General features: G+C 51.4%; 1 protein-coding gene across 1 annotated transcript in view; it reads left to right on the forward strand.

The window, feature by feature from the left end:
• Positions 1-27179, forward strand: part of PLVAP (plasmalemma vesicle associated protein) — a 28377-nt gene extending 1198 nt beyond the window's left edge. The window contains exons 2-6 of the mRNA XM_050769615.1: positions 11317-11413; positions 11513-12225; positions 17371-17431; positions 17596-17677; positions 26253-27179. Of these exons, the coding sequence (XP_050625572.1) occupies positions 11317-11413; positions 11513-12225; positions 17371-17431; positions 17596-17677; positions 26253-26259 (960 nt within the window). The 3' untranslated portion in view covers positions 26260-27179. The remainder of the gene's footprint in view (positions 1-11316; positions 11414-11512; positions 12226-17370; positions 17432-17595; positions 17678-26252) is intronic.
• Positions 27180-27606: the final 427 nt, after the last annotated feature.

Consider the following 27606-nt stretch of genomic DNA (forward strand, 5'->3'; position numbering starts at 1 on the left):
GAGACAGGGTCTCACTCTGTCACCCAGGCTGGAGCACAGTGATGTGAGCATAGCTCACTGCAACCTTGACATCCTGGGCTCCAGCTATCCTCCTGCCTCAACCTTTTGAGTAGCTGGCACTATGGACGTGCCACTATGCCCCGGTCATTTTTTATTTTTAGTAGACATGGGGTCTCGCTATGTTGATCAGGCTGGTCTTGAACTCCTGGGCTCAAGCAGTCCTCCCTCCTGGACCACCCAAAGTGCTGAGATTACAGGTGGGCACCACCACACCTGGCAATTTTTTTTTTTTTTTAGATGGAGTCTCGCTCTGTCACCCAGGCTGGAGTGCAGTGGCACGATCTCAGCTCACTGCAACCTCCACCTCCCAGTTTCAAGTGATTCTCCTGCCTTAGCCTCCTGAGTAGCTGGGATTACAGGCACGTACAACCATACCAGCTAATTTTTGTATGTTTAGTAGAGACGGGGTTTCACCATGTTTGCCAGGCTGGTCTCAAATTCCAGACCTCAAGTGATCCATCCCCCTCAGCTGCCCATAGTGCTGGGATTACAGGCATGAGCCACCATGTCCTGCCCTGGCGCCCTGGCTAACTTCTTTTTTAGAGACAGAATCTCACTATGCTGCCGAGGCTGGTATTGAACTCCTAGGCTCAGCCTCATAAAGTGCTGAGATTACAGGCATGAGCCACCATTCCCAGCCAGCAACTTTTTTTTCTTTTTTTTACTGTAAGTATATTCCATACAATATTTGAGATATAATTTTTTTTTTTTTTTTTTTGAGACGGAGTCTCGCTGTGTCGCCCAGGCTGGAGTGCAGTGGCCGGATCTCAGCTCACTGCAAGCTCTGCCTCCCCGGTTTTTACGCCATTCTCCTGCCTCAGCCTCCCGAGTAGCCGGGACTACAGGCGCCCGCCACCTCGCCCGGCTAGTTTTTTGTATTTTTTAGTAGAGACGGGGTTTCACCGTGTTAGCCAGGATGGTCTCGAACTCCTGACCTCGTGATCCGCCCGTCTCGGCCTCCCAAAGTGCTGGGATTACAGGCTTGAGCCACCGCGCCCGGCCGAGATATAATTTCGAAAAAATTATTCGTTGTCTTTTTGGAATCCAAGTTTAGCTCTCTTCCTGTGTGTTAATTGGCAGTCCTGAGCCCGTAACTTACTATGCATAAAGCTCCCAGAATGTGGCAGCACACACTAGCTGCAAATAAGAAGTGGCTGAAGACTGGCTACAGTGGTTCACACCTGTAATCCCAGCACTTTGGGAGACCGAGGCAGGAGGACCACCTGAGTCCAGGAATTCAAGACCAACCTGGGCAACATGGTGAAACACTGTCTCTACAAAACGTACAAAAACTAGGTCAGGCGTAGTGGCTCACACCTGTAATCCCAGCACTGTGAGAGGCCGAGGTAGGTGGATCACTTGAGGTCAGAAATTCGAGACTAGCCTGGCCAACCTAGTAAAATCCTGTCTCTACTAAAAATATAAAAATTATTAGCCTGGTATGGTGGCACGTGCCTGTAGTCCCAGCTACTCGGGAGGCTGAGGCAGGAGAATCGCTTGAACCTGGGAGGCAGAGATTGCAGTGAGACGAGATCTCACTACTGCACTCCAGCCTGGGCGACAGAGGGAGACTCTGTTTAAAAATAGATAAATAAATAAATAAATAAATAAATAAATAAATAAATAAATACGTACATACAAAAATTAGCCAGGCATGGTGGCACGTGCCAGTAGTCCCAGCTACTTGGGAGGCTGAGGTGGGAGGATCGCTTGAGCCCAGGAGGTCAAGGCTTCAGTGAGCCAAGATGGTGCCACTGTACTCCAGCCTGGGAGACTGAGTGAGATCCAGAATGGAAAAAAAAAACACAAAAAAACAAAAAAAGGATGGACTGAATAAAAGTTCACAGTGTTTTGTTCCTATTCAATTCTAGCATGTATAAACAGTCCATATTTGCCGTATGCTGGGTGTTGAATTTAGAAATATTAACTCATTGCCAAATCCCAGGAAGTAGGGAGAAGCTTTCGTTGTTTTGGTTTGGTTTTTTTGAGATGGAGTCTTGCTCTGTCACCCAGGCTGGAGTGCAGTGGCACGATCTCGGCTCACTGCAAGCTGGGCCTCCTGGGTTCACTCCATTCTCCTGCCTCAGCCTCCTGAGTAGCTGGGACTACAGGCACCCGCCACCACACCCAGCTAATTTTTTGTGTTTTTAGTAGAGATGGGGTTTCACTTTGTTAGCCAGGATGGTCTCAATCTCCTGACCTCGTGATCCCCCTGCCTTGACCTCCCAAAGTGCTGGGATTACAGGCGTGAGCCACTGCGCCCAGCCCAGCTAATTTTTCTATTTTTATTTTTATTTTTATTTTTCGCGCCCGGCCAATTTTTCTATTTTTAGTAGACACCGGGTTTCACGGTGTTAGCCAGGATGGTCTCGATCTCCTGACCTTGTGATCCGCCCGCCTCAGCCTCCCACAGTGCTGGGATAACAGGCGTGAGCCACCGCGCCCGGCTGTTTTGTTTTGTTTTGTTTGACAGGGTCTCCCTCTGTTGCCAAGGCTAGAGTACAGCGGAAGGTCTTGGCTCACTGCAACTGCTGCCTCCCAGGCTCAAGCGATTCTCTTGCCTCAGCCTCCCAAGTAGCCGGGATTACAGGTGTGCCCCACCATGCCCGGCTAATTTTTGTATTTTTAGTAAAGACAGGGTTTCGCCATGTTGGCCAGGCTGGTCTCAAACCCCTGACTTGAAGCGATCTGCCTGCCTTGGCCTCCCAAAGTGCTGAGATTACAGGAGTGAGCCATTGTGCCCGGCCAGCAGAAGTTTTAAACCCTTTGCAGGCAGGAAAGTGAAGGCATGAGAGGGGAGTTGACTTTCTTTTTTTTTTTTTTTTTTTTTTGAGACGGAGTCTCGCTCTGTCGCCCAGGCTGGAGTGCAAGTGGCCGGATCTCAGCTCACTGCAAGCTCCGCCTCCCGGGTTCACGCCATTCTCCTGCCTCAGCCTCCCGAGTAGCTGGGACTACAGGCGCCCGCCACCTCGCCCGGCTAGTTTTTTGTATTTTTTTAGTAGAGACGGGGTTTCACCGTGTTAGCCAGGATGGTCTTGATCTCCTGACCTCGTGATCCACCCGTCTCGGCCTCCCAAAGTGCTGGGATTACAGGCTTGAGCCACCGCGCCCGGCCGAGTTGACTTTCTTGAAGCGTCAGAAACAGGCGGGCTCTCTGGGCACAGTCACAGATGCAAATCTGGGGTCTCCTGGAGACCTTTGCGCCACTCTCGCACCCTAGCTTGTGTCAAACATACTAGACAATTATCCCCATGTTCTCAGACACAACTTCGTCCCGGGGGTGTCCTGCCTGCCCTGAGACATTGTGGGGAGCAGGTGTGGGGCTCTCTCCTTAAGGGTGAGGTGGGTGAGAGATGGGAGGGTGGGGTGAGGAAAGGCTGAAGAGGCAGCTTCGAGGTCTTCCAAGGAGGTGACCTGGCTGGCCAGGGCCAAGGCAGTGGCAAAGACAGGCCTCCCATAGGACCTCAGACCGCCCAGCCCTCCGCACTGGGCAGGAAGGTAAGCTCAGCCCCTCAGACCTGCACAAGGCAGAACTCAGTCTCCTCACCTCAGACCCCTAATGGCAGGGCCATACTTGCACCACAACCCCCTTGCTCAGAGCCCCAGAGGTAGGGCCCTGTCTCCATCCCCAAAACCCCAGGGCAAAGCACTGTCTCCCCAGATGCCCAGAGTATGGTGGTTCTCACCTCAGCCCCCCAAGATGGGGTGGAACACCCCTCAGTCCCCAGGGCACAACTGTGCCCCTTCCCTCAGACTCTCATAATAGGGTCCTGCCTGCCCCCTCAGATCCTCAGATGAGAGCCCTGCCTCCCCTCTCAGACCAGAACCTGGCTAACTGGTGTCTTTTCTTTTTTCTTTTCCTTTTTTTTTTTTTTTTTTTTTTTGAGACAGAGTCTAGCTCTGTTGCCAGGCTGGAGTGCAATGGCACGGTCTCCGCTCACTGCAACCTCCACCTCCTGGGTTCAAGCAATTCCCCTGCCTCAGCCTCCCGAGTCGCTGGGACTACAGGCGCCTGCCAATGCGCCCTGATAATTTTTTTTTTTTTTTTTTTTTTTGTATTTTTAGTAGAGACAGGGTTTCACCATGTCAGCCAGAATGGTCTCAATCTCCTGACTTCATGAGCCGCCCGCCTTGGCCTCCCAAAATGCTGGGATTACAGGCGTGAGCCACCGCACCCGACCTGTCTTTTCATTTAAAAAAATTTATTTATTTAGGCCGGGCGCGGTGGCTCACGCCTGTAATCCCAGCACTTTGGGAGGCCGAGGCGGGCGGATCACGAGGTCAGGAGGTCGAGACCATCCTGGCTGACATGGTGAAACCCCGTCTCTACTAAAAATATTAAAAATTAGCCAGGTGTGGTGGCGGACGCCTGTAGTCCCAGCTACTCGGGAGGCTGAGGCAGGAGAATGGCATGAACCCGGGAGGCGGAGCTTGCAGTGAGCGGAGATCGAGCCACTGCACTCCAGCCTGGGAGACAGAGTGAGACTCCGTCTTAAAAAAAAAAAAAAAAATTTATTTAATTATAGTATTATTATTATTATTATTGACACAGAGTTTCACTCTGTCGCCCAGGCTGGATTGCAGTGGCACGATCTCAGCTCCCTACAACCTCTGCCTCCCGGGTTCAAGTGATTCTCCTATTTCAACCTCCTGAGTAGCTGGGATTACAGGCACCCGCCACCAAACCCAGCTAATTTTTTGTATTTTTAGTAGAGATAGGGCTTCATCATGTTGGCCAGGCTGGTCTGGAACTCCTGACCTCAGGTGATCTACCTGCCTCAGCCTCCCAAGACACTTCTTCTCTATAAAAAAAAAAAAAAAATTAAAAATAAGAAACTAAAAAATTACAGCCTTTTTTTTTTTTAGAGACAAAGTCTCACTCTGTCACCCAGGCGGGAGTGTGGTGGCACGATGATAGCTCACCACAGCCTCAAACTCCTGGGCTGAAGTGATCCTCCCACCTCAGCCTCCCAGGTAGCTGGGACCACAGGCACATATCACCATGCTCAGCTAATTTTTTTTTTTTTTTTTTTTTTTTTTTTTGAGACGGAGTCTCGCTGTGTCGCCCAGGCTGGAGTGCAGTGGCCGGATCTCAGCTCACTGCAAGCTCCGCCTCCCGGGTTCATGCCATTCTCCTGCCTCAGCCTCCCGAGTAGCTGGGACTACAGGCGCCCGCCACCTCACCCGGCTAGTTTTTTGTATTTTTTAGTAGAGACGGGGTTTCACTGGGTTAGCCAGGATGGTCTCGATCTCCTGACCTCGTGATCCGCCCGTCTCGGCCTCCCAAAGTGCTGGGACTACAGGCTTGAGCCACTGCACCCAGCCATTTTTTTTTTTTTTTTTTTTTTTTTTTTTTTTTTTAGAGACATGGTCGCATTACGTTGCCCAGGCTCAAGCAGCCTCAAGCAATGTTCCCATCTCCGCCTCCCAGTGACTAAGGCTTTTGAGAACAGAAGGCATTCCCCATGTCCCCCCAGGACATTCATCCAGGGCCAGCTTCAAAAGGACGAAGGACAGAGAGTTGCAGAAAGACAAACTCTCCTCATTCTTCATATCTTATGATATTTCTGCAGAGGGTTCTCGTCCAAAGTTTGAAAGGCACAGCTTTAGTTTGTTGAATTGTGAACACTTTCTTTAAAAACAGCCTTGCTGGCCAGGCGTGGTGGTTCACACCTGTAATCCCAACATTTTGGGAGGCCAGGGTGGGTGGATTGCTTGAGCTCAGCAGTTTAAGACCAGTCTGGGCAACATAGTGAGACCCCCATCTCTATAAAAAGTACAAAAATTAGCCAGGAGTGATGGCATGCGCCTGTAATACCAGCTACTTGAGAGGCTGAGGTGGGAGGATTGCCTGAGCCTGGGGAGGTTGAGGGTGCAGTGAGCTGTGATGGCACCACTGCACTCCAGCCTGTGTGGCAGAGTGAGACCATGTCTCAAAAAATATAAAATTAAATTAAAATAAAAACAGCTGGCTGGCCGTGGTGGCTCACGCCTGTAATCCCAGCACTTTGGGAGGACAAGGCAGGTAGCTGAGGCCAGTGGATCACTTGAGGTCAGGAGTTCGAAACCAATCTGGCCAACATGATGAAACCCCATCTCTACTAAAATACAAAAATTAGCTGGGCATGATGGTGCACCCCTGTATTCCCAGCTACTTGGGAGGCTGAGGCATGAGAGTCGCTTGAACCTGGGAAGCAGAGGTTGCAGTGAGCTGACATCACGCCATTGCACTCTAGCCTGGGCAACAGCTCAATAATAATAATAATAAGTAATTTTTAAAAACAGCTTTATTGATATATAAGTGTACAATTTGTTGATTTTTTTTTTTTTTTAGATGGAGTCTTGCTCTGTCACCCAGGCTGGAGTGCAGTGGCACGATCTCAGCTCACTGCAAGCTTCACCTCCCGGGTTCACGCCATTCTCCTGCCTCAGCCTCCCCAGTAGCTGGGACTACAGGCGCCCGCCACCACGCCTGGCTAATTTTTGTATTTTTAGTAGAGATGGGGTTTCACCGTATTGGCCAGGATGGTCTTGATCTCCTGACCTTGTGATCCACCTGCCTCGGCCTCCCAAAGTGCTGGGATTACAGGCATGAGCCACTGCGCCCGGCCAATTTCATGATTTTTTGTACATTCACAGAGTTGTACATTCATCACCATGATCCATTTTAGAACATTATTTTAGAACATTTTCACCTTCCCAGAAGAAAACCCACGTCCCCATCAGCAGTCACTCCCCATTCCCCTCCCCCAACCCCTGGCAGCCACCAACCTGCTTCCTGTCTCTATGAATTTGCCCTGTTCTGGGCATTTCATGTCAATGGAATGTCGCACAATGTGGCCTTTTGTGTCTGGCTTCTCTCACTTGCACATCATGATTTGGGGGTTCACACACATTGCAACATGGATCAGTGCTTCTTTCCTTTTTATGGCTGAATCATGTTCTATGTATGGAAGGACACATTTTGTGCCTCGATTCATCTGCTGACAGGCATTTGGGTTCTTTCCACCTTTTGGCTACTGTGAATTGAGCTGCTGTGGACGTTACTGGCAAGTTTATGTGAGAATATGTTTCCATTGCTCTGGGTATATGCTGAGAAGTAGAATTGCTGGGTCACGTGGTAACTATGTTTAACATTTTGAGGAACTGCCAGACTTTCCCAAAGCAGTTGCAACATTGTACATTCTCATTAGTACTGTCTGAGAATTCTGATTTCCGCATATCCTCATCAACACCTGTTACTGTTCATTTTGGGGTTTTATGGGTTTTTAAAATAGCCACTCTCGTGGGTGTGAAGTGGCATCTCACTGTGGTTTTGATTTGCATTTCCGTAATGGCTAATGATTTTGAGTATCTTTTGATATACTTGTTGGTCATTTGCATATCTTCTTTATTTTTAATTTTAATTTTTTTTTTTTTTTTGAAACAGAGTCTCACTCTGTTCCCCAGGCTGGAGGGCAGAGGCACAATCTCTCCTCACTGCAACCTCTGCCTCCCGGATTCAAGCGAGTCTTCTGGCTCAGCCTCCTGAATAGCTGGGACTACAGGCGTGCGCCACCATGCCCAGCTCATTTTTGTAATTTTAGCAAAGATGGGGTTTCGCCATATTGGCCAGGCTGGTGGTGGGCAGATCACTTGAGGTCAGGAGTTCGAGACCAGCCTGACCAACATGGTGAAACCCTGTCTCTACTAAAAATACAAAAATTAGCCAGATATAGTGGTGCACACCTGTAATCCCAGCTACTCAAGAGGCTGAGGCTGGGGAATCACTTGAACCCGGGAGGCGGAGGTTACAGTGTGCCAAGATCGTGCCACTGCACTCCAGGCTGGGTGACGGAGCGAGACCCTGTCTCGATAAAAAAAAAAAAAAGAAGTTTTTTTTTTTTTTTTTTTTTTTTAGGCGGAGTCTCGCTCTGTCGCCCAGGCTGGAGTGCAGTGGCGCGATCTCGGCTCACTGCAAGCTCCGCCTCCCGGGTTCCCGCCATTCTCCTGCCTCAGCCTCCCGAGTAGCTGGGACTACAGGCGCCGCCACCACGCCCGGCTAATTTTTTTGTATTTTTAGTGGAGACTGGGTTTCATTGTGTTAGCCAGGATGGTCTCGATCTCCTGACCTCGTGATCCGCCCGTCTCGGCCTCCCAAAGTGCTGGGATTACAGGCTTGAGCCACCGCGCCCGGCCGAAGATTTTTTTTTAAAAGACTCTTATTTGCCTCATGAGATGGTGTTAGCATTTGTATTAATTTGCTAGGGCTTCCATGACAAGGTATTACAGACTGGGTGGTACCAAGATCAAAGTGTTAGCAGTGTTGCTTCCTTCTGAGGCTGTGAGGGAAGGATCTGTTCCTGGTCTTTTTTTTTTTTTTTTTTTTTTTTTTTTTTTGAGACTGAGTCTCACTCCATCACCACCCAGGCTGGACTGGAGTGCAGAGACGTGATCTCGGCTCACTGCAGCCTCCACCTCCCCGAGTTCAATCAGTTCTCTGCCTCAGCCCCCCGAGTAGCTGAGATTACAGGCACCCACCAACACGCTCAGCTAATTTTTTTTTTTTTTTTTTTTTGAGACGGAGTCTCGCTGTGTCTCCCAGGCTGGAGTGCAGTGGCGTGATCTCGGCTCACTGCAAGCTCCGCCTCCCGGGTTCACGCCGTTCTCCTGCCTCAGCCTCCCAAGTAGCTGGGACTACAGGCGCCCACCACCACACCCGGCTAGTTTTTTGTATTTTTTTAGTAGAGACGGGGTTTCACCATGTTAGCCAGGATAGTCTCGATCTCCTGACCTCGTGATCCACCCGCCTCGGCCTCCCAAAGTGCTAGGATTACAGGCTTGAGCCACCGCGCCCGGCCACAGCTAATTTTTTTGTATTTTCAGTAGAGACGGAGTTTCACCATCTTGGTCAGGTTACTCTTGAACTCTCCACCTTTTGATCCACCCGCCTCAGCCTCCCAAAGTGCTGGGATTACAGGCGTAAGCCACCGCAGCTGGCCTGTTCCAGGTCTTTCTAACTGGGCTTGCAGGTGGCATCTTCTCCCTGTGTCTGCTCTTGGTCTTCCTTCTGTCCGTGTCTCTGTGTCCAAATCTCTTCTCTTTATAAGGACATCAGCCATGTTGGATTAGAGCCCACCCTAAGAACCTCACCTTAACTTAATTACCTCTCTGAAGACCCTACTTCTGCCAGGAGAGGTGGCTCACGACTATAATCCCAGCACTTTGGGAGGCCGAGGGGGGCGGATCACCTGAGGACGGGAGTTTGAAACCAGCCTGGCCAACATGGTGAAACCCCGTCTCTACTAAAAATGCAAAACTTAGTTTGGCCAGGCGCGGTGGCTCACACCTGTAATCCTAGCACTTTGGGAGGCTGAGGCGGGCGGATCACCTGAGGACGGGAGTTTGAGACCAGCCTGGCCAACATGGAGAAACCCTGTCTCTACTGAAACATACAAAATTAGCCAGGCGTGGTGGCGCAGGCCTGTAGTCCCAGCTACTGGAGAGGCTGAGGCAGGAGAATCACTGGAACCCAGGAGATGGAGTCTGCAATGAGCTGTGATCACTCCACTGTATACTAGCCTGGGCAACAGAGTGAGATCCCGTTTCTTTAAAAAAAAAAAAAAGGCCGGGCGCGGTGGCTCAAGCCTGTAATCCCAGCACTTTAGGAGGCCCAGACGGGTGGATCACGAGGTCAGGAGATCGAGACCATCCTGGCTAACACGGTGAAACCCCATCTCTACTTAAAAAAATACAAAGGCCGGGCGCGGTGGCTCAAGCCTGTAATCCCAGCACTTTGGGAGGCCGAGGCGGGCGGATCACGAGGTCAGGAGATCGAGACCATCCTGGCTAACACGGTGAAACCCCGTCTCTACTAAAAATACAAAAAAAAAAAACTAGCCGGGCGCGGTGGCGGGCGCCTGTAGTCCCAGCTACTCGGGAGGCTGAGGCAGGAGAATGGCGTAAACCCGGGAGGTGGAGCTTGCAGTGAGCTGAGATCCGGCCACTGCACTCCAGCCTGGGTGACAGAGCAAGACTCCGTCTCAAAAAAAAAAAAATAAAAAAATAAAAAAATAAAAAAATACAAAAAACTAGCTGGGCAAGGTGGCAGGCGCCTGTAGTCCCAGCTACTTGGGAGGCTGAGGCAGGAGAATGGCGTGAACCCGGGAGGCGGAGCTTGCAGTGAGCTGAGATCTGGCCACTGCACTCCAGCCTGGGCGACAGAGCCAGACTCCGTCTCAAAAAAAAAAAAAAAAAAAAGACATTCAGGGCTCGGATGGATCCTTTGAGCTCAGGAGTTCCATACCAGCCTGGACAACATGGTAAAACCGCCATCTGTAAGGAAAATACAAAAAATTGGCCAGGAGTGGTGGCGCATACTTGTAGTCTCAGCTCCTCGGGAGACTGATGGAGGAGGATTGCTTGAGCCTGGGAGGTCAAGGTTGCAGAGTGAGCTGAGATAGGGCCACTGCACTCCAGCCTGTGTGACAAAGTGAGACTTTGTCTAAAAAAAACAAAAAAACAAAAACGAGCTGGGCACGGTGGCTCAAGCCTGTAATCTCAGGACTTTGGGAGGTCGAGGCGGGCAGATCACCTGAGATCAGGAGTTCAAGACCAGCCAGGCCAACATGATGAAACCCTGTCTCTACCAAAAACACACAAAAAAATTAGCGGGTCGTGGTGGCAGGCCCCTGTCATCCCAGCTGCTTGGGAGGCTGAGAAAGGAGAATTGCTTGAACATGGGAGGCGGAGGTTGCGTTGAGCCGAGATTGCACCACTGCACTCCAGCCTGGGCAACAGCAACAAGAATGAAACTCCGTCTCAAAAAAAAAAAAAAAAAAAAAAAAATTCAGTTGACCTAAATGTGGATGTAATATTTTTAAAGTTCATCCATGTTGTAGCATATATTTATACTTTGTGTCTTTTTATTTCTAGATAGTAGTAACTGTAAAAGCTTTTGAAAATCAGACAAACATCCACTATATTTTTATTTATTTATTTTTGTTTGTTTGTTTTATTGAGATGGGGATCTCGCTATATTGCCCAGGCTGGTCTCAAACTTCTGGGCTCGAGTGATCCTCCCACCTCAGCCTCCTGAGTAATCGGGACGACAGGTGTGAGCTGCCACACCTGGCTTCCAACATCCCCTCAATAAAGGGACCGTGCCCTTGTGAATTCAGCTCACTCCGGCCACTAGGGTGCTCGATCTGGGCCCAGGCAGTCCCGGGGGCAAGACACTAAGCTCTGTCCTGCGCCCTTCCCCTCCCTTCCGGGCAGGTCATCTACACGAACAATCAGCGGTACATGGCTGCCATCATCTTGAGCGAGAAACAATGCAGAGAACAATTCAAAGACATGAACAAGAGCTGCGATGGTGAGTCCTAAGGCCGCAGGGAGCCGGGGTGGTGGACACCCCGCCCAGTGCTCGCGGCAGCCCCTAATCTTCCTGGGTCTCCTGGTCCTGTTTCCTTAGCCTTGCTCCTCATGCTGAATCAGAAAGTGAAGACGCTGGAGGTGGAGATAATCAAGGAGAAGACCGTTTGCACTAAGGATAAGGAAAGCGTGCTGCTGAACAAACGCATGGTGGAGGAACAGCTGGCTGAATGTGTGAAAACCCGGGCGCTGCAGCATCAAGAGCGCCAGCTGGCCGAGGAGCAACTGCGAAAGGTTCAAGCCCTCTGCCTGCCCCTCGACAAGGACAAGTTTGAGATGGATCTTCGTAACCTGTGGAGGGACTCCATTATCCCACGCAGCCTGGACAACCTGGGTTACAACCTCTACCATCCCCTGGGCTCGGAATTGGCCTCCATCCGCAGAGCCTGCGACCACATGCCCAGCCTCATGACCTCCAAGGTGGAGGAGCTGGCCCGGAGCCTGCGGATGGATATCGAACGCGTGGCCCGCGAGAACTCGGACCTCCAACGCCAGAAGCTGGAAGCCCAGCAGGGCCTGCAGGCCAGTCAGGAGGCGAAACAGAAAGTGGAGAAGGAGGCTCAGGCCCGGGAGGCCAAGCTCCAAGCCGAATGCTCCCGGCAGACTCAGCTAGCGCTGGAGGAGAAGGCGGTGCTGCGGAAGGAACGAGACAACCTGGCCAAGGAGCTGGAAGAGAAGAAGAGGGAGGCGGAGCAGCTCAGGATGGAGCTGGCCATCAGAAATTCGGCCCTGGACACCTGCATCAAGGCCAAGGTGGGCATGCGGGCCCCAGAGGGAGGCTGCAGTGGAGTTAGGTCCAGATGCCAAGGGGGTGGTGGTGACGTTGAACTTGGAGTTGGCTTTGAGGATGGCTTCCTGTTCTAGGTTGGGTGAATTACGACTCTCTAGGATCAGGCATTAAGATCAGGATAGAGCTTGGAATGGGAATGGGCATTGCGAAGAGTGTAGGGTTAAGAATGGAATTAGAGTGCCGGGCGCAGTGGCTCATGCCAGCAATCCCAACACTTTGGAAGGCCAAGGCGGGTGGATCGCCTGAGGTCAGGAGTTCGAAACCAGCCTGGCCAACATGGCGAAACCCCTTTTTTTTTTTTTTTTTTTTTTTTTTGAGACGGAGTCTCGCTCTGTCACCCGGGCTGGAGTGCAGTGGCCGGATCTCAGCTCACTACAAGCTCCGCCTCCCGGGTTTACGCCATTCTCCTGCCTCAGCCTCCCGAGTAGCTGGGACTACAGGCGCCCGCCAACTCACCCGGCTAGTTTTTTGTATTTTTTAGTAGAGACGGGGTTTCACTGTGTTAGCCAGGATGGTCTCGATCTCCTGACCTCTTGATCCACCCGTCTCGGCCTCCCAAAGTGCTGGGATTACAGGCTTGAGCCACCGCGCCCGGCCAGCGAAACCCCTTCTTTACTAAAAATACAAAAATTAGCAGGGCGTGGTGGCAGGTGCCTGTAATCCCAGCTACTCAGGACTCTATCTCAAACAAAACAAAACAAAACAAAACAAAACAAAACAAAACCTGGAATTAGAGGTAGGGTGGATATCGGGTCTAGGGTTGGGTGAGGGGGTGGATCTAGAATTTCTGTTGCCTTTGGGTTTGGGTTGAGTTGAGGCATGGAGGGCGGATTTAGGATGGATGCTGGGATGACCTGTTGGTGGCTATCCACTCTACGGATGGTTATAGGATTGTAGTCATGTGGATGGAGAAGTTTGTTGGCATTAGGATTGGGGTAGAGTTTGGAATTAGGAATGACATTGAGGAAGGATTAAGAATTGAGGCTGGCTGGGCGTGGTGGCTCACACTTGTAATCCCAGCACTTTGGGAGGCTGAGGTGGGAGGATAGCTTAAACTCAGGAGTTCAGACTAGCCTGGGCAACACAGCAAGACCCCCACCCCAGGCTGGGTGTGGTGGCTCACGCCTGTAATCCTAGCACTTTGGGAGGCCGAGGTAGGTGGATTGCCTGAGCTCAGAGTTTGAGATCAGCCTGGGCAACACGGTGAAACCTCGCCTCTACTAAAATACAAAAAATTAGCTGGCCATGGCAGCGTGTGTCTGTAATTCCAGCTACTCGGGAGGCTGAGATAGGAGAATCTCTTGAACCCAGGAGGCAGAAGTTGCAGTGAGTCAAGATCACACCATTGCACTCCAGCCTGGGTGACAGAGCAAAACTCCGTCTCAAACAAACAAACAAAACACAAAACCCCATCCCTACAAAAAAAAAAATACAAAAATTAGGCCAGATGCAGTGGCTCACGCCTGTAATCCCAGCACTTTGGGAGGCCGGGATGGGTGGATCACGAGGTCAGGAGATTGAGGCCATCCTGGCTAACGTGGTAAAATCCCATCTCTACTAAAAATACAAAAAAAATTAGCCAGGTGTGGTGGCAGGTGCCTGTAGTCCCAGCTACTCAGGAGGCTGAGGCAGGAGAATGGTGTGAACCCGTCAGCCAAGATCATGCCACTGCACTTCAGCCTGGGCGACAGAGCAAGAGTCTGTCTCAAAAAAAAAAAAAAAAAAAAAAGAAGAAGCCAGGTGTGGCAGCACACACCTGTAATCTTGGCTACTTGGGAGGCTGAGAAGTGGGAGGATTGCTTGAGCCCAGGAGGTTGAGGCTGCAGTGAGCCGGAATTGCACTACTGCACTACAGCTTGAGTGAAAGACCAAGACCTTATCTTAAAAAAAAAAAAAGGAAAAGGAAAGAATTGAGGCTGGCATTAAAAAAAAAAAAAAAAAAAAAAAGGAAATCATGTCCTTTTCAGCAGTACGGATGCAGCTGGAGGTCATTATCCTAAGAGAATTAATGCAGAAACAGAAAATCAAATACCATATGCTGTCACTTATAAGTAGGAGCAAAATATTAGGTACAAACAAGGATGGGAACAACAGACACTGGGGTTCCAAAATGGGAAAGGGAGGGAGGGAGGCGGGAAAAGGTTAAAAACTTACATTTTGGGGACTGAGTTCATTGCTTGTTCAATGAGACCATTGGAAACTCAGACTTCTATGATCGGGTGCGGTGTCCCACACCTGTAATCCCAGCACTTTGGGAGGCCAAGGTGGGTGGATGACCTGAGGTCAGGAGTTCGAGACCAGCCTGGCCAACATGGTGAAACCCCGTCTCTACTAATAATACAAAACTTAGGGCCGGGCGTGGTGGCTCAAGCCTGTAATCCCAGCACTTTGGGAGGCCGAGATGGGCGAATCACGAGGTCAGGAGATCGAGACCATCCTGGCTAACACGGTGAAACCCCGTCTCTACTAAAAAATACAAAAAACTAGCCGGGCGCAGTGGCGGGCGCCTGTAGTCCCAACTACTCGGGAGGCTGAGGCAGGAGAATGGCGTGAACCCGGGAGGCGGAGCTTGCAGTGAGCTGAGATTCGGCCACTGCACTCCAGCCTGGGTGACAGAGCGAGACTCCGTCTCAAAAAAAAAAAAAAAAAAAAAAAACTTAGCCAGGCTTGGTGGCAGACGCCTGTAATCCCAGCTGCTTGGAAGGCTGAGGCATGAGAATCACTTGAACCCAGGAGGCAGAGGTTGCAGTGAGTCCAGATCGCGCCACTGCACTCTAGCCTGTGTGACACAGCAAGACTCCGTCTCAAAAAAAAAGAAACCCAAACCTCTGCATCATGCAATATACCCAGTGTAACAAACCTGCATACATCCCCACTAAATCTAAAATAAAATAAAATCTGCTCCAAATCCTAAAAGAGAAAAGTGAAAGAATTGAGGCTGGGTTTGAGTGTAGGGAGCTGGTGGGTTATTCTACTGTTGGGATTGGGATTGGGGTTAGGGTCAGAGTTAAAATCATGTATTTGAGTTGAGTTGAGGAACCAGGGGAGTTGGTTTAGCGTTGGGAGTGATACTGGGGTGAGGATGCCTAGAGGAAGAGTTGATGTGAAGGTTGAACTCGTGTTTAAGTTGGGCTGAGATGAGTTTTTGGTCACTGCTGTGTCTAGAGTTGACTTGAGTTAAAGTCAGGATTTCACTTAGGATTTCGTTGATTTTAGAAGGGGGTTGAATTTGGAATTTGGATGGTGAGAAAAGCTTGCAAATTGAGTCAGGGATGCTTGTAGGGGGTGAGGTTGGGTGAAGAATGATCTAGGATCTCATTTGCTTTGGGACTGAGTTGAAGCACTGAAGTCGGATTTGAGGCTCTGGTAGTTGGAGGTGACTGGTGCATCTAGAAATGCTTAGAGGTTGCAGCCAAGGGTGAATTTCAGATTTCACTGGCATTGACATAGGGATTGGTATTGACAATGGGTTAGGAGTTGAGCTCGGGTTGGTTTAGGGTGACTGGTGGAAGGCTGACTGGGCTTGCAGTTGAGTTGAAGGATTGGGTGACCCTGGGTTATGGCTGGGGAGACACTGGGGTTGAGTGACGATCAGGGCTGGGTTGAGAGTAAAATCTGGGGTAGATGCCAATCTCGGCGTGGAACTGGGTTGAGGTGGATTTGGGGTAACTGACCAGCTTAGGACGGTTTCCGGTTAATATCAGGGGCTCGATAGGGCCTTAGGATTAGGGTGAAGTTTGGATTGGGATTGGAACTGAGTGTGGGTTTAGGATGGGAGCTAGGTAGAGGCTGGGATCTGGGGTTGAGTGGGTGCTGAGCATGACATTGCACAAGTATTTGTAGGAGGGCATGGTGGAGGCCAGGGCTGGGGCTGGGGAAATGGATATTTTCTCTCCTTTTTTTTGAGACGGAGTTTCGCTCTGTCGCCCAGGCTGGAGTGCAGTGGTACAATCTCAGCTCACTGCCACCTCCACCTCCCAGGTTCAAGTAATTCTCCTGCCTCAGCCTCCCCGAGTAGCTGTGATTGCAGGTGCCTGCCACCACGCCTGGTTGATTTTTTTTTTTGTATTTTTAGTAGAGACGGGGTTTCGCCATGTTGGCCGGGCTGGTCTCGAACTCCTGACCTCAGGGGATCCGCCCTCCTCGGCTTCCCAAAGTGCTGGGATGACGGGCGTGAGCCAGCACGCCCTGCTGGAAATGGGTATTTTCATAGTGGTTGGGTCAAGAGAATGGTTGGAGTCAGAATGAGATCTGAAGATATGGTCAGATCCAGTTTATAATTAGGACTGGGTTTAGGTTGGGGCTTGATTCTGAGATTGACTTTTCATGTTGGGATCAGATTTTAGGTAATTGAGTTCAGAATTGGCCTTGGATTTCAGGTTTTGGGGGATTGGCTCAGGGATATTCCAGGGGTGGCATTTAGGATCGGGGTCCAGCTGGTCTACAGGGTAGGCTGACTTCAGCCTGAAGGGGGCTGTGGTGGGTGAGTAGACTCCGATGGGGTCATGGGTTGGACCTGGATTCACCCTGAGGCTCTGATGGAGATAAGGGTAGACCAGCTGTGCAGCATGGGGCCTCGGGACTGCTGAGGTGAGCAGTCCCACAAGTCCCCAAGCCATCTGAAGTCTTGTGGTGGGTGCAGGTGATTCTATGTTCATGACCATGTGTGTCTTTCTACATGGGGTCTGTTACGCTGCCCTGGAAGGACTTTAGAGACACTGGTCTTGAAGGGCATGAAAGGGCAGAACCCGGCCGGGCACAGTGGTTCATGCCTGTAATCCCAGCACTTTGGGAGGCCGAGGCAGACGGATCACCTGAGGTCAGGAGTTCGAGACCAGCCTGGCCAACATAGTGAAACCCCACCTCTATTAAAAATACAAAAAATTAGCCAGGCATGGTGGCGCGTGCCTGTAGTCCCAGCTACCCGGGAGGCTGAGGCAGGAGAATCGCTTGAACCTGGGAGGCCGAGTTTGCAGTGAGCCAAGATCATGCCACTGCACTCCAGCCTGTGCAACAAAGCGAAACTCCATCTCAAAAAAAAAAAAAAGGCAGAAACCTGTCTGGGAAGCCCTGGCTTCTACCAACCTCCCTCCATCTTTCTTTCACAGTCGCAGCCGATTATACCAGTGCCACGGCCCATGGGCCCTGTCCCCAACCCCCAGACCATCGGTGAGTGACAAAAGACAGAGCCAAGTAGGGGAGGGGCCCCTTTCCACCTCGAACCCCACCCCAGCCTCACTCTCCCACTCCCCTGGGCTGCCAGCCCATCCCTAGCCCAGGGGCAGGGGCTACTGAAGCTGTAGGTCAAGCCTCACCTCTCCCTCCCTCCACAGACCCAGCTAGCCTGGAGGAGTTCAAGAGGAAGATCCTGGAGTCCCAGAGGCCCCCTGCAGGCATCCCTGTAGCCCCATCCAGGTAAGGCACTGGGCAGGCTGCAGTTGTTCAGTCTTAGGGCTGTGGGCAAAGCTAGGACAGGACTGAGGGTGGAGGGAGGCTGATCTCATACTTGCTTCTTCCTTAATTGAGCACCTGCTGTATACATGTATGGTTGGGTGTGAGGGACACAGTAGTATCCAAGACACACCCAGTTCTGTCCTCATGAAACTCCCTGAATAGTGGGTGAGACAGTGTCATGATGGGACTACCAAGGAGCCTATAAGTATTAGGCACCTACTGTGAGCCCCACGCAGTTCTAAGTACTTTGCAAGATTAATTCATGTAATCTTCACAACTAAACAACAATAGTAGGGCAAACCACTATTCTACCCACTTTCCAGATGAGGAGAGTGAGGCACAGAGAGGGCATGCATTGTACCCCAGGGAGCACAGCACAACTGGGACACGAACCCAGGCCATCGGACCCCAAACAGGCAAGAGAGAGCCTTGGTGAGGAGGAGCTGGAGCATACGGAGCTGGCCTTAGGGAAAGCAGGGGGAACAGTGTTCCAGGCAGCAGGAACAGCCAGGTCAAAGGCCTGGAAGCTGGATAGGGGTGAGGGAAAGTAATGAGCAAACGGAGAGAGGGGGGAGTGGCATCCAGGAGTGATTCCTGACCTTTAATTTCTAGAAAATGAGTCTCAGCTGGGCATGGTGGCTCATGCCTGGAATCCCAGCTACTCAGGAGGCAGAGGCATGAGAATCGCTTGAACCTGGGAGGCGGAGGTTGCAATGAGCCGAGATCATGCCACTGCACTCCAGCCTGGACAACAGAGTGAGACTCTGTCTCAGAAAAAAAAAAAAAAAAAAAAAAAGAGGCCAGGTGCGGTGGCTCACGCCTGTAATCCCAGGCCGAGGCGGGCGGATCACAAGGTCAAGAGATCAAGAGCATCTGGCCAACACGGTGAAACCCCGTCTCTACTAAAAATACAAAAAGTAGCTGGGCATGGTGGCGGGCGCTTGTAGTCCCAGCTACTCTGGAGACTGAGGTAGGAGAATCACTTGAACCCGGGAGGCAGAGATTGCAGTGAGCCAATATCACGCCATTGCACTCCAGCCCAGCAACAGAGTGAGATTCCATCTCAAAAAAAAAAAAAAAAAAAAAAATCCAGTTACGGTGGCTCACGCCTGTAATCCCAGCACTTTGAGAGGCCAAAGCGGGTGGATCACCTGAGCTCAGGAGTTCAAAACTAGCTTGACCAACATGGTGAAACCCTGTCTCTACTAAAAAAAAAAAAAAAAAAAAAAAAAAAAAGGAAAAAAAATACAAAAATTAGCCAGGTGTGGTGGTGGGCACCTGTAGTCTGAGCTCCTCAGGAGGCTGAGGTGGGAGGATCGCCTGAGCCCAGGAGGTGGAGGCTGCAGAAAGCCAAGATCGCATCCCTGCACTCCAGCCTGGGAGACAGAGTGAGACCCTATCTTGGAAAAAAAAAAAAAAAGACAGTGTCTGAAGTCAAGGGCCTGGAAATGCTTTGCTAATTGCAAGGTGCCATCCAAAAATGGCCAGAGCAAGGGGCTAGGGGCCTCTCTAGGAAGCAGCAAGGGCTCCTGGCACATGCCCACGTCATGGCTTGAGGCCTGTGCCCCCGGCCTCCTCCCAGAGTCAGTCACTTCTCAGAGGGCGGCCTGTGCGTCACAGGGATGGTGACTCAGGCCACCGCCCCAAGAACTGCCTGTGCTCTCCCTGGGGTCCTGCTGCACCACTGACGGAGTCAGGGCTGGCACTGCCATTTGCAGTTTAGGACCCGAGGCTCAGGAAGGCACCAGGACTTTAAGTCAGATCCCTTTGACCCCAAACACTGTGCCAATGACCATTTTGCCACGGGGCTATTGTCAATCTGGGTCTATTGCAGCCTCAGAGGGATAATACGGGATTTCTGGCCAAGTAGATTTCCGAAAGCTTTGCCGCCAACTCCCCAGGATGCAGCATGTCCAGCTCCATTTCCACCTCTTCTTTTTTTTTGTTTTTTGTTTTTCCTTCTTGCATACCCTCTCCAACAGGGAGCTCACTCCCTTGCCAGGCTGTCTCTCAGCCCCTTTGCTCTAGATGGCTCAGTTCTCAGCCCTGAGCAGCCCACAGGGAGGGAAACAAAAAGGTGAGGAGGAGATTCCCCACTCCAAGCAAACACAATTTTCCTCTCTCCATCTTGGCCCAAAGCCCTCATGGCAAGGAAGGAGGTTCTATTATTATCCCCACTTCTCAGAGGAGGAAACTGAGGCCCCAGGGAAGTGAGCAGCCCGGGGTCACACGGTGGAGAATCAGGGCCAGGCCCGGGCTCCCAGCCCAGGACTGTCAGGGCCTCGGCTGAGAACCGGGGAAGCTCTTGACATTGTTTACCCCAAAATGACGTCCATCTGCTGAGAAAACAATGTGTGCTTAAGCCTGAATCTCGCCACCTCCTCTCCTCACGGTTGCAGGAAGGGCCTCTGGCCTGCTGGCTTCTGCCTTTGACTCCCCCTCCCCTGAGAGACTCTGGGGGCAAGTGGGCTGGGGTTGTCTGCTCTGGGTTCACTGGGCAACTTGGGGAGAGTCACTGGAATTTTATTTATTTATTTATTTATTTTTATTTTTTTTGAGACGGAGTCTCGCTCTGTCCCCCAAGCTGGAGTGCAATGGCACCATCTCGGCTCACTGCAAGCTCCGCCTCCGGGGTTCATGCCATTCTCCTGCCTCAGCCTCCCGAGTAGCTGGGACTACAGGCGCCCGCCACCGCGCCCGGCTAATTTTTTGTATTTTTAGTAGAGAGAGGGTTTCACCGTGGTCTTGATCTCCTGACCTTGTGATCCGCCCGCCTCGGCCTCCCAAAGTGCTGGGATTACAGGCGTGAGCCACCGCGCCTGGCAATTTTATTTTTTTAAATCATTATTTCTTTTTTTTGAGACAGGGTCTTGTTCTGTCACCCAGGCTGGAGTGCAGTGGCATGATCATAGCTCACTGCAGCCTTGAACTCCTGGGCTCAAACAATCCTCCTGCCTCAGCCTCCACAGTGGTTGAGCCTATAGGTACACTCCACCCTGCCCAGCTAAATTGTTATTTTTTTGTAGAGACAGGGGTTTTGCTATGTTGCCCAGGCTGGACTCGAATGCCTGGCCTCAAGTGATCTTCCTGCCTCGGCCTCCCAAGTAGCTGAGTCACTAGAATTTTAGATGCACCTAATGAGGTGCTGGGACAAGACTCAGCATTAAATCACCCTCCTCATGCATCAGGAGAGTTGATTTTTCCTTTTCCACTCCTTTTTTTTTTTTTTTTTTTTTTTTTGAGACAGAGTCTTGCTCTGTCGCCCAGGCTGGAGTACGATGGCACAATCTCGGCTCACTACAAGCTCCGCCTCCCGGGTTCACGCCATTCTCCTGCCTCAGCCTCCCGAGTAGCTGGGACTACAGGCACCTGCCACCACGCCCGGCTAATTTTTTGTATTTTTAGTAGAGACGGGGTTTCACCGTGTTAGCCAGGATGGTCTCGATCTCCCAACCTTGTGATCTGCCCGCCTCGGTCTCCCAAAGTGCTGGGATTACAGGTGTGAGCCACCACGCCTGGCCTTGTGTGTTTTTTTTTTTTTTTTTTTTTTTTGAGATGGAGTCTCACTCTGTCCCCTAGGCTGAAGTGCAGTGGTGCAGTCACAGCTCACTGCAACCTCTGTCTCCTAGGTTCAAGCAATTCTCCTGCCTCAGCCTCCTGAGTAGCTGGGATTACAGGAGTGTACACATCACACCAAATTTTTGTATCTTTTTTTTACAAAATTTGTAAAAATTGTGGGGTTTCACCATGTTGGCCAGGCTGGTCTCAAACTCCTGGCCTCAAGCAATCTGCCCTCCTCGGCCTCCCGAAGTGCTGGGATTACAGGTATAAGCCACCCCCTCCGGCCTCCACTCTTATTCTTTCTTGTTTTTTTTTTTTTTGTTTTTGAGACGGAGTTTCGCTCTTGCTGCCCAGGCTGGAGTGCAATGGCCCGATCTCGGCTCACCGCAACCTCCACCTCCCAGGTTCAAGCGATTCTCCTGCCTCAGCTTTTCAAGCAGCTGGGATTACAGGCATGCGCCACCATGCCTGGCTAATTTTGTATTTTTAATAGAGACAGGGTTTCTCCATGTTGGTCAGTTTGGTCTCGAACTCCTGACCTCAGGTGATCCGCCCACCTTGGCCTCCCAAAGTGTTGGGATTATAGGCGTGAGCCACCACACCTGGCCCACTCTTATTCCTTCTAAGCCTTGATAAATCTCATTTTAGCGGGACGCAGTGGCTCATGCCTGTAATCCTAGCACTTTGGGAGGCTGAGGAGGGCAAATCGCTTGAGTCTAGGAGTTCAAGGCCAGCCTGGGCAACATAGCAAGTCCTCGTCTCTAAGAGAGAAAAAATAAAATCCTCATCAATATAGTATAGTGTTTAGTTTAAAAAAATAAAATAGACAAAGCCTCAGCTGGTATTTACTTGCTCTAACGGCTTCCAGACACTTGCGCGTCTCCCATGTTCCCAAATCGATGGCCGACGCAGGACCCCGCTTCAGCTGGGATTCAGCACGAGGTCTTGCTCTTATGGAAAAAAAATATTTATTTTTCTTTTGAGATGGAGTCTCGCTTTGTCACCAAGCTAGAGTGCAGTGGCGCAATCTCTGATCACTGCAACCTGTGTCTCCCGGGTTCAAGCGATTCTCGTGCCTCAGCCTCCCGAGTAGCTGGGATTACAGGCACGTGCCAGCATGCCCGGTTATTTTTTGTATTTTTTAGTAGAGACAAGGGTTTCGCCATGTGAACCAGGCTGGTCTCGAACTCCTGACCTCAGGCAATCCGCCTGCCTTGGCCTCCCAAAGTGTTGGGATTACAGGCATGAGCCATGGTGCCCAGCCTATGGAAAATTTTAAAGTCATTTTCTGTTGGTGGTACATGCACCAGCTTTCCTTTACTTGATGAGACTGAGTGTCCCTTCCTGAAGATCACTTGAGGCAAAGGAAAAACAAACAAACAAAAAAAACAAAAAAGAAGAAGTAGAGACTGAGTGTCTTTGGAAATCAATGTAAGTTTCTTTAAACACGATATAAAGACAATAATGGCTGGGTATGTTGGCTCACACCTGTAATCCCAGAACTTTGGGAGGCTGAGGCAGGTGGATCACGAGGTCAGGAGTTCAAGACCAGCATGGCCAATACGGTGAAACCCTGTCTCTACTAAAAATACAAAAAATTAGCTGGGCATGGTGGAGCGTGCCTGTAATCCCAGCTACTCGGGAGGCTGAGGCAGGAGAATTGCTTGAACCAGGACCTGGGAGGTGGAGGTTGCAGCGAGCTGAGATCACACCACTGCACTCCAGCCTGGGCTACAGAGCGAGATTCCGTCTCAAAAAAAACAATTAACCAGAACTAATGGCATGCACCTGTAGTCCCAGCTACTTGGGAGGCTGAGGCAGGAGGATTGCTTTAGCGGAGGAGGTCAAAGCTGCAGTGAGCTATGATCACGCCACTGCACTCCAACCTGGGTGACAGAGGAAGACCCTGCCTCTAAAACTAAAACGTTTTTTTTTTTTTTTTTTTTTTTTTTTTGAGACGGAGTCTCGCTCTGTCGCCCAGGCTGGAGTGCAGTGGCCGGATCTCAGCTCACTGCAAGCTCCGCCTCCCGGGTTCACGCCATTCTCCTGCCTCAGCCTCCCGAGTAGCTGGGACTACAGGCGCCCGCCACCTCGCCCGGCTAGTTTTTTGTATTTTTTAGTAGAGATGGGGTTTCACCGTGTTAGCCAGGATGGTCTCGATCTCCTGACCTTGTGATCCGCCCGTCTCGGCCTCCCAAAGTGCTGGGATTACAGGCTTGAGCCACCGCGCCCGGCCTCTAAAACGTTTTTTAAAGGGCAAATATTAAGTAAATCTTGGTCCAGGAGCAATGTGGCTGAATATGGCAAAAATTGCAATGGGAAGAGCTTTTTTAAAAAAAGATTGTATTATTTATTTTATTATTATTATTATTATTATTATTATTATTTTGAGATGGAGTCTCACTCTGCCACCCAGACTGGAGTACAGTGGTGTGATCTCAGCTCACCATGACCTCCACCTCCCAGGTTCGAGCGATTCTCCTGCCTTAGTCTCCTGAGTAGCTGGGATTATAGGTGCCCGCCACTGCGCCTGGCTAATTTTTTTGTATTTTTAGTAGAGATGGGGTTTCCCCACGTTTACTAGGCCGGTCTTGAACTCCTGATCTCAGGTGATCTGCCCGCCTCAGCCTCCTAAAGTGCTAGGATTATGGGTGTGGGCCACCACACCTGGCCAAGATTTTATTTTTATTTTATTTTATTTTAATGTAATTTTTTTTTTTTTTTGGAGACAGAGTCTCGCTCTGTGTTCCAGGCTGGAGTGCAATGGTGCAATCTCGGCTCACTGCAACTTCTGCCTCCCAGGTTCAAGTGATTCTCCTACTTCAGCCTCCCAAGTAGCTGAGATTACAGGCATAAGCCACCACACCTGGTTAATTTTTGTATTTTTAGTAAAGACGGGGTTTCTCCATGTTGGCCAGGCTGGTCTCAAATTCCTGACCTCAGGTGATCTGCCCGCCTCAGCTTCCCAAAGTACTAGGATTACGGGTATGAGCCACCACCGCGCCCGGCCTTTTTTTTTTTTTTTTTTATCTTTTTTATTTTTTGAGAGAGTCTTGCTCTCTTGTCCAGGCCACAGTGTGGTGGTGTGATCTCGGCTCACTGCAACCTCCACCTCCCAGGTTCAAGTGATTCTCATGCTTCAGCCTCCCAAGTAGCTGGGATTATAGGCATGCACCACCACGCCTGGCTAACTTTTGTATTTTTAGTAGAGATGCGGTTTCACCACATTGGCCAGGCTGGTTTTGAATTCCTAGCCTCAAATGATCCGTCCGCCTCGGCCTCCCAAAGTGCTGGGATTACAGGTGTGAGCCACTGCGCCTGGCCATATGGGCTTAAGATGGGAGTCCAGGCCTGGCTCTGAGCCGGGCACATGGTTAATGTTGTTCAAGTTCCTGTTACGACTCTCATAATTTGTTTGTCCATTCGAGCCGTATTTATTGAGCAGCTGCTGGGAACTGGGCATGGTATTAGGTGCTGGGAACAAGGCACAGAAACCGCTGCCCTCAAGGGGCTCACAGTCTAGTGGGAGAGATGGATGACAAATCAGATGAATGGGTCACTCGAGGGACCTTTGGTGATGGGGAGACAGAGAAGGGGCAGGAAGCGTCAGAAGGTTGGAACTTTCTACCAGAGACAGGGCAGGCTACACCGAGGAGGTGATATTGAAGCAGAGACCCAAAGGAGGTGAGGGAGGAGCCATGGAGGGATTCCGGGAAGGGTGCGCCAGACAGAGGACACAGCCAGGGCAAAGGCCCCAAGGTGGGACCGTGCCATGTGTGTTTGAGGGGAGGAGGCCAGTGTGGCTGGAGCGGAGTGATTGAGGGGAACAGGAGGAGGAGGTAAGGGCAAGGAAGTGATGGGAGCTGATCAAGCCCTGTCTGTGGCTGCTGTGAGGACCTGAGCAGACGGGGGATGTGCATGACCCAGTTCAAGCATCCACAGGTTCCTCTGGTCACTGTTGGGGAACAGACTGGGGGACAAGGAGCTGGGGACCAGGACAGAGGCGGTTGCACTAGTTCAAACAATGATGGGGGCTTCGATGCCTCCGTCTCTGAAAGATGGAGCCTTGCAGGCTGGCAGCAGGGACCAGAGCTGGGTAAATGGTGGTTGAGGATGGAGTCTGGGGCCAGGGCCAGGGACCAGAGCCAACCAAGGAACGTGAGGCCGCTTGGGCCCCAGGGAAGAGCCGGGGAAGGAAGGGAGAGGACCAGCGGAAGCGGGACTTGGCCACAGCCCCCTCCTCCCCCAGCAGGAAACAGCCTCTAAGCCAACCCCTGACCCCTCACAGGAACCTCTGCCAGGCCCAGGAGGGGGGAGGGCATCCCGGATAGCAAGACAACTCCGCTCGTGCAAAGGCAGCGGGACTGGGGGTGCGGAAGCAGTGTGATGGCCCTTGGAATTGTTGGGTCTTTGGCATAGTAGGAGTCCCTGATGGGGATGCCTGGGAGGGGCAGAGGGGTGGAGCCCTGAATGCCGTGTTGTAAGGCTTGGACTTTGTCCTGAGGGCACTGGGGAGCCACGGAGGACGTGTGAGCAGGAGCAGGCAAAAGAGGGAGACTGAAGCCTTGCCTTGGCAACCAGCGTAGGTGTCTGGGGGAGCGGAGGCTTTGGGGTAAATTCTCAGTATCCCCAGAATGTTGGGAGGCACTGGGGAGAGTCGAACAAGCTGTAGCAGAGGCTTGGGGCTTGGAAGTGGCCACTCTGAACCTAAGTATCTTCGTCTGTATAATGAGGAGGAACACACCGCAGTCTCACCATCCTGGGGAGGTTCAACACATGCGACTTTCATGGCGAGGCTAAACCCGAAGGAGCACTGGGGTCCTGAGGAACAAGTAGGGGCCCAGGGTGGGAGGAGGCAGGGCCGGGGTCCCCAGGATGTTGTGCCCCCACTGAGGACGAGCCTCCAGGGCCCGGCGAGGTTTGCCCTTCCCTCTGTCTGACACTCTGTTGTGTTACCATCCCCTTCCTGCCCTAGTGGCTGAGGAGGTTCCAGGCCTGAGGACCAAGGGATGGCCCAACTCGGCGGTTTGCGGAGGATGCAGTGAGATGCTCACAGCGCCGGACACTACCCCCTCCCGCCGCCCCCAACCACCCAGGGCCACCATCAGACAACTCCCTGCATGCAAACCCCTAGTACTCTCTCACACTCGCACCCGCGCCTCAAGATCCCTCGCCCAGAACACACAGCCGCGGAGATGACGTCACGCAAGACCCGGCGCTGACGTCACATATCACCGTGGTGATGGTGTCACGTGGCCATGTAGATGTCACGCGGCCATGTAGAGGTCATGAAGAGATTTAGCGATGGCGTCGCGCAGATGCGCACGTCGCACACAGACATGGGGGGCGTGGCATGACGTCACAATAAGATGCAGCAATGACGTCACGGGCCACGTTGACGTCGCACGTCATGTCAATGTCACATAGAGGCGGCGATGGCATCACACAGATGGTGATGATGTCATACACAGACACAGTGACAACACACACCGTCACAACGTCACCTATAGATATGGCACCAACATCACATGCCCGCATGTCCTTTCACACACTCTTTCTACCCAATTCTCACCTAGGGTCACGTCCCCCCGACCCTGGCACACGGGCCAAGGTATCCACAGCATCCCACCCCCACCCGCACAGCCCTGGGCCCCAGCACCTCCCCTCCTCCAGCTTCCTTGCCTCCCAGCCACTTCCTCACCCCCAGTGCCTGTACCCGGAGGTGAGAAGAGGAAGCTATTCACCTCCGCTTCTTGAGTGTGAGTGCTTCCAGCCCCCGCTTGGGGCCCTGATCCGGGGGTGAGGGTCACCTGCTGTCGGGAGGGGAGCCATTCCTTCTCCGCCCACTCCCAGCCCTGCCTGTGGCCCGTTGGTGGCACTTAATAAATATTAGTGAATCCTTCAAAGACTCCAGAAGTGCGATTTCTGCTTTTAAAGGTACCACATGGTTTCTGGGCAAGGTGGCTCAGGCCTGTAATCCCAACACTTTGGGAGGCCAAGGCGGGAGGATCACTTGAGGCCAGGAGTTTGAGACCAACTTGACCAACATGAGAAACCCCATCTCTACAAAAAACACAAAGCGAGGTGTGGTGGTGCGTGCCTGTAATCCCAGCTACTTGGGAGACTGAGGCATGAGAACCTCTTGAACCCTGGGAGTCAGAGGTTGCAGGGAGCCGAGATCATGCCACTGCACTCCAGCCTGGGCAACAGAGCAAGACCCTGTCTCAGAAAAAAAGAAAAAAGAAAAAAGAGAAAGAAAGTTCTAGGTTTGCAAAGAATTCTCCAGAAAAGGTACCAGTGTCCAGTTTAAAGACACTTTGGCTCACTGA

Source organism: Macaca thibetana, chromosome 19 (genome assembly GCF_024542745.1).
Source record: "Macaca thibetana thibetana isolate TM-01 chromosome 19, ASM2454274v1, whole genome shotgun sequence".
Lineage (NCBI taxonomy): Eukaryota > Metazoa > Chordata > Mammalia > Primates > Cercopithecidae > Macaca > Macaca thibetana.